Source organism: Petaurus breviceps, unplaced genomic scaffold, assembly GCF_028583685.1.
Source record: "Petaurus breviceps papuanus isolate PSGF00001 unplaced genomic scaffold, PetGlider_PUasm1.0 90823, whole genome shotgun sequence".
NCBI classification, from domain to species: Eukaryota; Metazoa; Chordata; class Mammalia; order Diprotodontia; family Petauridae; genus Petaurus; species Petaurus breviceps.
This window is the reverse complement of record NW_027187352.1, coordinates 5,961,071-5,973,476: the sequence shown is the minus strand read 5'-3', so window position 1 is coordinate 5,973,476 and position 12,406 is coordinate 5,961,071. Positions and strand designations below refer to the sequence as shown.

Genomic DNA, 12,406 nt, shown 5'->3' with positions numbered 1-12,406 from the left:
GGTCTTGAAGGACATACAAAGGTGGGGGTAGGCAAAGGTGCAGAAGTGAATGCTTCAGGGGGGCATCGAAGGACCTGACCTGTCCTGACCAGAGTGTAGGGTGCCTATTGGAGAGGAGGGGAAGGGAAAGTTGAGTAACAGCCATCATAATCTACTTAACACTGCAAAGAAATGTCCCCCACAGGAATTCTTTTCTTTCCCCCTTACAGAAGAGGGCACGGGCTGAGAAAGAAGTGATTTGCCTTTGGTCCACATCAAGATTATAATAACAGCCCTTTACATCAGTCATCTCAAGTTTGAAAAGTGCCTTCACACTGAAAACAGAAGAAATAAGCAGGATCAGGAAAATAATATATGAGATGACTGTGACCATGGAAATGCAAGGGACAAGAACAAAGCAACCTGTGAAGTTGATGATGACCAAGTTTGGCCCCAAAGAAATAGGAGAAGGCAGTTCCCTCCCTTCCCTGCAGAGGGGGGCACCATGAGTACAGAACAGCACAGCTGCCACTGGACTCACCTCATTGGGTTGGTAAGCTTTGCAAAACGGTTTCTGCCTCTGCGGACTCTCTTGGTCACAAGGGATGGCTCTCTGGGAGGGACAAAGGGATATACTGGGAAATGTAGGTGACACTAAAACAAAGGATGTTTTTAAAAACGTACTTTCCCATCTGGAGTCTCATTCGATTCTGCTGACTGTTCATGTGAGGAGGAGAGCACCTATTTTATTAAGCCCATCTCAAGCAGGAGGAAACTGAGGCCAGGTGAGCGGTGTGCCTTGCTCAAGGTCACAGTGGTGAGTCAGCGGTGGGGTCATGACTACAATCCAGGCTTCTTGGTGCTCCATCCAGAGCTTTTCCAGAAATGTGGTTGCTTCAGGGGCCAGAGGGGTAGACGTTTTCAGACTTCTGTTGCTTAAGAAAACAAGAGGAAAAGGGGGCAATAGAGGAGTAGTGTTTTCCAGACTTAGTTCACCTGTCTGTGGCTAGAATAACTCATACTCCCACTCAGGGAGGGGATTAGAAGTCTGGTAACAAAACTGTTTGTGGAGTGTGAACATTGACGGTCAGTTTGTGGCCCTGCCAGCAGCCCAGGTGAGGAGATGGTAGTGGAAGCTGGCGCTGATGTCAGTCTAAAGACTAATACCTATTTTGAAATGTGAGGCCAAGGAGTAAATCCATCCCATGATGTAAGAGAACTGGAAGGGGCTTCAGGACACAGTGTCAGAGCTGCGAGGTGCCTTAGAACAGAGAAATGTCAGAGCAATGAGGGACCTGAGAACAAAGAATGTCAAACCTGGGAGAGACTTTAGAATATAGAATGTCAGAGCTGAGAGGGACCTTTGCACTCAGCACTGGCACTAGAAGCTTGAAGGGACCTTAGAACATAGACTGTCAGAACTGGAAAGAATTTTAGAACACAGAATGTCATAGTCGAGAGGGGGGCTCAGAACAGAGAACACAGAATATCAGAACTGACAGGGACCTTAGAACACGGAATGTTGGAACTGAAAGGAATTTTAGAACACATAGTGTCAGAGCTGGGATGGGGCTCAAAACACATTACACAGAATTTTAAAGCTGGAAGGGACCTTAGAACATGGAATGTGAGAGATAGAAGAGTTCTTAGAACATAGAATCTTAGCAGCTGAAGAGTTCTTAGAGATCATCTAAATCTAACTCTCTAATTTTCTAGAGGAGGAATCTTAGTAGAGATTTATTGAGAGTGAAGGTTTTGATCAAGGGTACTCTGGGGACTTTATGTAACAACTTCAATGCTTTTTTAATGTAACTTTTATTTATTTTACCTTTTTTCAATTAGTAAGTATGTATTTTCTCTCTCTCCCATTGGGGGAAAAAAAAGAAAAACAGAACCCTTGTAACAAATAGATGTAGTCAAGAAAAATAATCCTTTTTGCCATGTTGAAAAATGAATGTCTCATTCTGCATCTTGAACCTATCACTTCGGTCAGGAGCTAAACAGTATGCTTCATAGTGAGTCCTCTGGAATGGTGGTTGGTCATTGTATTGATCAGAGGCCTTAGGTACTTCAAAATTGTTTGTGTGACAATGTTCTCGTATACATTGTTCTCCTGGTTCTGTTCACTTCACTCTTCACTGGTTTATATAAGTCTCTGGTTTCTCTGAATCTGTTTTTTTCATTCCCTTTTATGGTGTAATCGTATTTATTGCATACATATACCACAGTCTATTCGGCCATTTCCCAAGTGATGAGCACCCCTTTAGTTTCCAGATTTTTGCCACTACAAAAAGAGTTGCTATAAATATTTTTGTACATATGGTCCTTTTCCTATTGATCTTTTGTGGGTTATAGGCCTAGAAGTGATATCACTGGGTTAAATAGTATGTATAGCTAGTTTGCTTTTGGAGTATGGTTCCAAGATTCTTACTAGAATTGTTGAAACAATTCACATCTCCGTGAACAGTACAGTAATGTGTCTGTTTTCCTTAGGTCCTTCGACAGGGTTCATCTTTGCCAGTCTGATGAATGTAAGGTCAAACTCCAGAATTGCTTTAATTTCTCTAATTATTAATGATTTGGAACATTTTTTTTTCATGTGGTTGTTGATGGCTTGGATTTCTTCATTAAAAGACTCCCTACTTATATATTTTAATCATTTATCAGCTGGGAAATAGCTCTTAGTTTTATAAATTTGAATCATGTCCTTTCATATTGTGGAAATGTGTCCTTTATCAGAGAGACTTTCTGCAAAGGTTTTTCTTCCCAGTCAGTGGTTTCATTTCTCTTATTTGCTGCATTGGCTTTCTTATGCAAAGAGTTTTGATTTTATGTAATCAAATTTGTCCATTTTATCTTATATGGTGCTCTCTATCTCATTTGGTCATGAAGTTATTTTCTATTTATAGCTCCAACATGAAATTTTTCCCTTGCTTCTCTGATTTATGATGTGACCTTTTAATATCTAAGTCATGTCCCCATTTTGAGTTTATCTTGGTATAGGGTATGAGGTGTTGGTCATCTGCCAGATTGCTTTATAGTTTTCTTAAGTCTTTTGTTGAATAGTGAGTTCTTACCTCAGTAGCTGAGGTCTTTGGGTTTATGTATCTTGTGTACCTAATCTGATGGTCCATTGATTCTTACTTTTTTCAGCCAGGACCAAGTCATTCTGGTAACTACTGATTTGTAGTGTAGTTTGAGATCTGCTACTTCTAGGCCCCTTTCCTTCCCACTTTTTAAAAATAATTTATCTTGAAATTTTTTTTTACCTTTGTTTTCTTGCTGAACTTTATTTTTTTCCCTAGCTCTCCAAAGTAATCTTTCGGATATGATTACTCCAATACTTGTTGCAAGTGAAATTCCAGGAGTTTTAGTCCTGATTCTATAATTGATTTAGTTTGAGTTAAGATGAGGGATTTATTCTTTCTAAGCTTCTGTTTCTGAATTTTTAAAATGGGGATAAGCTGCTGCATGTTTAAAAGAGAAGGATATGGGTATGAAAGTTATAAACTATATTACAGGGTAAAAACAACAGCACTCAGTAATTATTTCATGTGCAGCGTAAAGAGAGGCGAGTCAAAGGTAACTTTGAAGATTTGTATCTGACTGAGAGACCCATGGTGTCCATGGACATAGAGAAGTTGGAAGGAGAGATGAGTTCAGTATTGGACGTATAGTATCATCTAAGGTAGGTGTTGGGGCTGTTGAAGACACAAGGCTGGAGCTCCTTGAAGCCAGAAGGTGAGTGACGATGTGTCCTTTCCGCCTCAGGAGGGTTTCTTTGGAAAGAGGAATGGCCCATGGTCCGATGTGTGGCCCCTCGCCACGTACTCGGACCTTCCTTTAGAGCAGGGACTGTCTCTTGCCTTTCTTCTCATCTGCCAACTCTTAGCCTGGTGCCGGATATGCAGTAGGTACTTAACAAATGCTTCTTGATTCAGCTTCATTAACTGAGATGAAGAAGTTTTTGGAAGAATGGAGTTCATTCAGAATAAGAAAAACATTTTATTTTCAAGTGCTTTATGTCAAATTAGCAATTACTTCTAAGCATGGCATTTAGAGACCAGATGCAATGAATGGAGGAAAAGAGCGTATAATGAATGTCTGTTCCTGAAAAAATTGGGGGATCATGGGTTCAAATCCAGGCTTTGTTACTTACTAGCTGTGTGGCTGGCTATTTTTCTCAACAATAACTTATAGTTACAAGTTACAGATAACAATACTTGTAGAAAGTACCTCATAGAACTTCTTAGGATAAAATGAGAATCTATGTAAAGTTTTTTGTAAACCTTAAATACTATAGAAATGTCAACCATTGTTAGTATTGCTGTTACCTGGGCAATCTTGGACAAGTCACTGGACCTAATTTGCAAAATTACTGGTTTAGACTAGATTATCTTCATTCCAATCTCCACATCCAATAAGAAAAAGATAGAATATAAAGGAGCCTTGATAGTCACACTCCATACTTTACAGATGGAGAAGCTGAAGCCTAGAGAAGGAAGTGACTTGCTCAGGTCACACAGCAAATTACTGGCAGAGATAGAGTCAGAACCAGGTTCCCCATTTTTCAGCACACTATGATCTTTCTATTGTATATGGCAGTATTATTCCCATTTTAGAGACAAGGAAGCCAGGACACAGAGAGCTGATGTAATTCATGAAAGGTGGTGAGAAGTAAAGATCTCACTAAGTCCATATTATACTTAGCTCCCATCTTGACAGGGTAGTGTCTAGCCTAGTAAGGCCTCCTCATCTGGAGTATTATGTCCAGTTTGGGGGGCATATTTTTGGAGAGGCACTGACAATGCAGAGAATTTTCAGAGGAAGCAGACTGGGAAGGAGATGCAAAACCAACATTTAAGAATTGAAGGAACAAGGGATATTTAGATTGAAGAAAACATAGGGGACATGATCATTGTTCCCAAATATCAAAAAGATTTTCAAGAGGAATGGGGAGTAGATATATTCAATGAAGTGTGGCATAAAACATGGTGGATGTGCATCTAGAGGACTGAAGTGTGAATGGTGGCTCTGATATTTTCTAGCTCTGTGACCCTGGGTCACAGAAGCTTTCTGAGCCTACCTAATTTACAAGGTTGTGAGCAAACTGATTTGTGGATTTTAAAGTGCCACATAGCAATAGGACTTTTTGTTTATATCTTCCTAAGTACAAAGAAAAATTCCTTGAAAATAATTTTTAAAAAGGCAGCAATAAGACCAATGGTAATAAGGGAGGACCGAGAGTCAGATTTTTATTTAATGTAAGGGAGCATCTTGACAGTCAGAGATGTTAAAAGATAGAATTGCTTTTTCCAACAGATAAATGGTCAAAGGATTACTTCTCAAAAGAAGCATTGCAAAGTATTAAACACATGAAAGCTCCAAATCACCAACAGTAAGAGAAATGTAAATTAAAACAATCCTGAAGTTCACCACACTCTGCAAATTGGCAAAGATGACAAAAAATGGCAATAATTAATGATGGAGAGTTGTGGAATGACAGGCAAACTAATGCATTATTGGCCTATACGTTCATACAGACTATTTATGCCTGATCTGTGATAGAGCCTTTTGAGTTCATTTTGACCTCATCAGCCACAGTTGGACACACTGTACCTTAACTCCCAACATGGTGATGTCATTTTGACCTTCTTTGAGAATGACAACAGCATTATTGGTAGAGCTGTGAATTGGTAAAACCAATTAGAAAAGAAATTTGGAATTATGTAAATAGTGACTAAAATGTCCATATCCTTTGACCCAGAGATCCAATTACTGGGCTTTTACAGCAAGGAAGCCATTGATAAGAAGTTCCCATACACACCAAAATATATAGCAACACTTTGTAATACCTAAAAATTGGAAACAAAGTGGATGCCTATTGATTGGGGAATGGTTTAAAAAACTGTAGTACATAAATGTGATGGAATATTACTGTGCTAGAAGAAATGATGAATGTGATGAATACAGAGGAACATAGAAAGCTCTACATGAATTGATGTAGAAAACAACATATATAATAATGGAAATGGAAGGTATATCAAAAAATTACAAAAAGGAAATGTGGAAAAATTACGAAATCAAGCAGATCTTGAAAGAAACAAGAGGACACACCCCTCCTCTCTCCCCCTTCATGGAAGTGGGAAGGTGTTGCAATACTGCACATGTTTTTGGACTTTTTCAATGTATTGATCAGTTGTGCTGTCTTTTTCCTCTACATTATTACTGCTGTTGTCATTTGCCTTTAAAAATACTATCTGTTATATGGGATAGCTCTTTGGGATGGAGAAAGGGAGGACTAATTGGGAAAACTAATGAAATAAAAAACAGAAGATATTAACAGAAACTAACTTAAAAAAAAAAAAGAGGCTATCTTGATTAAGTAATGAGTTCCTCGTCACAGCAGAAGCCTGGAAGGAATGCATCGGGTGGGAGATTACATTAATGATCCTTAGATCCCCTTTCAGCTCTTCAAGTCTACAATTCTCAAATCATGGAAATAAAGATGACAGATTACCTCAAAGGTATCGAAAACTTAAAATGCAAAGTAACAACATAAGTAAATTAAAACAAGCTGTAAGCTAGCCATTGCCCTACTGTTAAGCAAGGACATATTCTCCAACAGCTGAGCTTTGATAAGACACATAAAACAATGAAGACTCAAAAAGAGGAAGAGGGAGGTAAATAACACACTTCACTCTCAAAATAAATACTAATCAAATTTATTTTATAAATACAGATGCTGAATTTTCTCCCAATTACCAGCAGATAAGTTTCCTACATGCCATTTATTATTGGTGGTGATTTTGAAAATTATTTAAATAACTGTTTAGGTAAGGATAAATAGACAGTGTTAGGATTGCTATAAAAATATAGCTGGATACAGTCTTCCAAAAGTAATATTCTTAAAAAAAATGCCTCCAGAATTTCAAGGTTTGGGGGAGGAGTGAGGTACCACCAAGTACTGATTCGAAAACATTCCCAAACTGCTCTAATCTTCATGGAAATTTAGTGAGGTTCTTGACAGTTTCAAAATGGACAGTGACGTGATAGTTTCCACCCAAATTCCCACACCTCCTCCTCAATCCCTCCTCCCCCCCTGCCCAAGCAGTCTAAATTTTTTGGTATTTTTTACAAGACAAATTTGAGAAGAAAAACTGTAAAAGCTGGGAACTCATCAGTGTTTGGGCCCTGGCCATTTAAAGCACTGGAAAAATTAAGTTTACAGCAATGAAAAATGAACTTAAATCTGGTCACTGAGACACTGAAATACTCTAGTTATAGGGAAAATGTAATTGACACTGCAAATAAACTCAAGCTATGTTCTGTAAGGTGTACATTATTGGAAAAGGCATGATCCAAGCAAATATGACCCCCGAGGCCAGGTCCACCATGACTTGGCACTCCTGAGCACTAGGGCTCCAGATGGTGCAGGTCAAACAGTGAAGAGCTCCAAGAAGGATGACCACAGAGGGGAAGACAGAGACTTGGGCTTCATTTGGTTGAGTGGAACCTGAGATTAATGCCCATGAATGCATGTTCTCTGTGTCCTGTTCTCATCACTGGGACCAATGGCTCGGTGGTGCCAGGGGCCTGAATAGAGGGCCTCCCAGGATTACACAGTATGCAGCTACTCTTTGGGCTTGGCACTGACTTCACACACTTACTGCCAGGTTTGGGAAGTAGATGCCACACGTGCATTTTTTTTCTCTCCTCTGAGATGATGGTCTGGGATTTGGGTGGCTGTCTCCTCAGGGGGAGGACTGTTGTGACTCTTTCTCTAGAGGATGCTGGGTGAGTCTAGCCTCTTCCTTCCCTTGAGAATGAACAAAGATGTATCTTCTGAAAAAACCCTGCAGGGGATACTGAAGGGGCTTCTGCCCTAGGCCCAGAGGGGACAGAGCAACTGATTTGGAATACATGAGATTTGTTCAAATGAAGTTAAAGCTTTTTCCTAGGAGTCTTTTAAAATTTCTGTACATCTGCTCTGCCTAATACTGCAAGATAGCTGTGTGTATGTGTGTGTGTGTGTGAGAGAGATAAAGATACATGGAAAATAATGATCGATGGTGAGATACTCTAGTCTAATGTATCTATAAATCCAAAGGGAGCTCAGGGGGGCCCAGACAAAATATGAAGAGGATTTCAGGACCCGTTAACACCTAAGATGTTACATGGGAAAAATGCAGCTACCAAGCAGTGCATACTATATGTGATATTCTATACAGCATAAGAACGCTGGTAGATTTAAGGAATAACATATCATACATATTCACAGCTTCCTTTGGCCTGGTCTTAGGGGGATGTACCACATGGTAGGTAATATGGGTCTGAAGAGAAAATTCAGACCTGGAAAGAAAAATCAGGTTCTGGGGAAGAAAACTCCATTGTTATTTGTTTGAGTAACCTATATAGTGAGATGACTACATTCTCTTTAAAGAGCTTGTAACCCTGGCGCTACATTCCTGAGTATATGGCACAGGCAGCAACAGGGCTGGAATCTGAGCTCTAAAAATGGTGAGTGATTAAATTAAATGGAGAAAACTGTGCCCTTCTATTCACATCCACAGTATTTTTCCTCATCTCTTGACACGATCCAGCTATTCCCAATGTTCAGATTCACAGGGCTGGGCAAGCCACATCTATTTAATTGTACACAGCACTTGGCAGGGGGTTTGTTTTTCCTTCTGACTATAAATTCAATAAGTTAACATGGAGTTCAAATCTAGGGGGGTTGGCCTGGTGTGTGAATTTCTTAAAAGTACGCCTGGCTTTTGGTGTCCCAGCATTCAATTCTGTAAGTATTAGAGCTCTGGCCCCAAAATGGGATTGCATCATGAAATCGGTAGGGTACTTGGAATCCTCTTAAGCAATATTCTAGAAAATTCATCTATTATTTTTTAAAAAATCAAATTGTTGAGAGCCACGAGAGGCTGGTATTAAATGGAGAAAGGATGTGGCCATTTGTTAAGACAGTGCAGAGGAATCTGACACACTCAAGTTTCTTACTTAGACAACTGGACACCCAAAAGACTGAGGTTACAGCAGTCCAGGGAGATAAGTTGTTGGCGTGGCGCTCCTGTGTTTGAGAGACTCACCAAGATTGATCCTTAACCAGACAAAGGGCCAAGGACCTTTCAGGAAGCAGGGCAAACCTGGTCCTAGATATTCAGTTTCTGAACCACAGTGAGAGTGTTACTTGTGATTAACAGTGACAAACAATAAAAGATATATTCATTCATTTTATGATTTATATATTATCATCTTCCATCCAAGGATAAAACAAAGTTGTATGTAACAGAAGCAGATGAATACCTATAACATGGCCTGAACTAGACAGAAGCTTTTTCAAGCTAAAGAATGACTATTGACCTAGAACCAACTGTAAGGTTTGAAAAGCAAATATATGGAAACAGAGTATAAGTCTACCTGGCCCATTCATACACCTGACCCCATGTCCTGGCTCACTTCCCCAAGTTCACTTTCCAGCATCAGAGGAATAGACTCAATCTGTTTTATTTTGCTCCATAATTAATACAAAGGATAAGTGCAACTTCATCTTCATTTGTGATCAATCACTCTGTCCTGGTCCAGTCAATGACTTTTCCCTACCACACTCACTTGTCTGAGCTCTTGCGTGGCCGGCGGAAGCTGGACACGTTTTCATTCAGTGCATAGATACGTCGGGAGAACTCCTCAAACTCGCCCAGCACCTGCTCATCACACTCCACAGCCACGGCCCTGTCCACTGGGATACAGTTAAATGCTTCTATCTGGTCCCCTGAGCTCAAGCCCATCGCCTCTGTGCCGATGATCTCTTCGGCCTGTTCCACAGCACAGCGGAGCTCAGCCCCTCTGGCAGTGGCAGGGAGCTCCTCTGGCTGATCACTGCAGGCCGTGCTGCTGTGCTCCCTGGGAAGGAGGGTTCCATTGACTGTACCAGGATGCCCAAGGAGCAGCTCCTGTGACTCCTGGCTACTGTTCACATTCACATGGCCCCTGTTTAAATTATCCTCAAAATCAGCTTCTTTTTTCTTATTGTCTTTGGAGAAGTCCAAGGAGGTATCTAAGGAGGAGGACAAAGATGCCATTTTTTTCTCGGAATCTCCAACAGTCTTAATGATGGCCACAGGCTGGGCTAATGCTGAGTTGTAACTAGGAGGAGGAGTTTTATACTGGAGTCTCTCATTTTCTGAACTGGCCCGTTTACGGTGACCTTTGTCTGGTGATGGGACCCCAGTAGAGAAGCCAACTTCCGCACCCCCAAATATGGAACTTTGTCTCTTTGGAACTGGAATGGCACTGGAGGTATGATGCCTGTCACTGGAAGACAAAGAAAAATAATACATTACTTCTCATTTAATAGTAATAACTCATATTTCTGTATCTCAGGTTTACCAAACAATTTCCTTACTGGCTCTGCAAGGTAGGCAGGTAGTACAAATCTTATTATCCCTGTGATATGATAAATAGGGTTTCAGATGAGGGAACCTAGCAGGTAATTTCCAGATGAGAACCTGTGATGATCTCCCAGCTCTCTCTACATGATGATAACTCTAAATTCCCCTCCCGCAGCTACCAGTGCTAGCGGTGTGAGTGCATTTGTAGCTGGGGGTAACTGTCAGAGTTCACCTAATACCAGACAGGCAGACCTATGAATTACAGTTTTTAGTACTCACAGGAAAACCAAGCCAAATCTGTTGCCCTTAATTTGGGAGTTCTCCAGGTGATAGGTTGTCAAAACTTTACTCTGTGTTCCAAGCTTTTTTTTTCCTTTTTTTTTTTTTTGCCAGTTGTGGGACTGTTTGCTTTCTGCCTCTTGCTGACAGTATTCTTCTCCCCCTAAATGATTTTCCAGCGAAGCTAGTTAATCAAACCAAAACAGAATATTAACACCACCCACAGACAATTATTTGGTCCTGACAAGCCAAGCCTTTCATTTGCCATCAGAGCTTACAATAGGCATGCTTGAATTACCACAGCTGTGATCGATTACTCTAGAATGAAGTAGAAGTCACACCACCGGCTGCTGGGAACTCTGAGAGAGGTAGGGAGGGTCATGGTTCATGAACCGGGACTGGTTTCCAGTGGACTTATGCTCTCAGTATATCATTTAGGTAATGAGTGGCTGGGGGGCAAGGGCAGGGAGAGGATGGATTCATAGGATTATACTGTTTAGAGCTGGAAGGGAACTTGAAGAACATCTTGTCCAACTATTTTACAGAGAAGGAGACTGAGTTCTGGGGAGGAGCACTGCTAAAAGGGCCAGACAATAAATAAAATTGAGATTTGAACCTGGAACACTGTAACTGCCTTCTAAATGGGCTTAATGGCCAATATTTAATATTTTTACATATGTTTGTATATATTTAATATATATTTAGTATTTACATGGTGCCTACTAATTTCCATGTAAATTCCCACCTTGTGCAAAGAAGCCCATGCAGATCCCCCTGAATGCAAGCACATTTCTGCTAGGATTACCTGCAATTTAGCCTGTCTTTATTTTATTTGTACATAGTCATTTACATGTTGTTTCCCACATTAGACTGTGGGCTCCTTGAGGGCAGGGACTGTTTTTGCATTTTGTTTTATTCCTACTGTTTAGCACAATATCTGGCACACAGCAGGTGCCAAATAATTGCTTGCTGATTTGACACATCCTGGTTTCATAAGCCTGAAGAGTCTCTTCACTTCTCAGTGCCCATGAGCTTGTGTCTCAGCCCATTAGTTCACAAAGTTGTGCCTGTCTGAACTGGAAAACTCCTTGTCCAGGGCTTCCTACAAGTGAAATGACAGGTTTGGTCTAGCCAATGGAAGGAACTGCATGTATAGTCAAGTCCTATCAGATCACTCTGCCTGGGCTCCAGGTCACACCAGTGTCCTGCTCAAGGGGTCTCTGCTGCTTATGGGACAACAAAAACAGAAATGACTGACGCTGGAATGAAGGCTTCCTATGATCTGGGTACCGGCTCTCTCCCTAGCCCTTATTTCATACAGCATTTCTTCACAATATACTCTTGCTATGCAAAAAAGGGGTGATTCTCATTTTTCTTGCTCATCTTGCAGGATTCCTGCTATGAGACTCAAATGACAGGATGTATTCAAAATTACTACAAGGCATGATTCTAACTTTTTTTTTCTATATTTAATGTTAAATGGTTAATGAATTATATTATGGTAGATATACTAAGCCTGCAAAGATGGCAGGGAAAAGCCAGGAAGTTGCCTGAGAGCTTCCCAGTTTCCCTCAGTAAAAATGTTAAATCAAATCTCTAAGAGAATTCTTGAGCAAAAGAATTCACAAAAAGACAGAGTGAAACAATTTTCCAGCCCAAGGTAACAGAAGGAATTCAGGAAGGGTCTGTCTCACTTATGTAAAAGGAGAGGACAGCCCAGAGCAGATGGTGTGCCAGAGAGCCAG

At 40.6% G+C, this 12,406-nt stretch overlaps 1 protein-coding gene across 1 annotated transcript in view; it reads right to left on the bottom strand.

The window, feature by feature from the left end:
- Nucleotides 1-6,687: 6,687 nt before the first annotated feature.
- The window catches only part of UVRAG (UV radiation resistance associated), a 415,539-nt gene continuing 409,820 nt past the window's right edge, over nucleotides 6,688-12,406 (bottom strand). Inside the window, exon 15 of the mRNA XM_069070876.1 lies at nucleotides 6,688-10,305. Within this exon, the coding sequence (XP_068926977.1) occupies nucleotides 9,600-10,305 (706 nt within the window). The 3' untranslated portion in view covers nucleotides 6,688-9,599. The remainder of the gene's footprint in view (nucleotides 10,306-12,406) is intronic.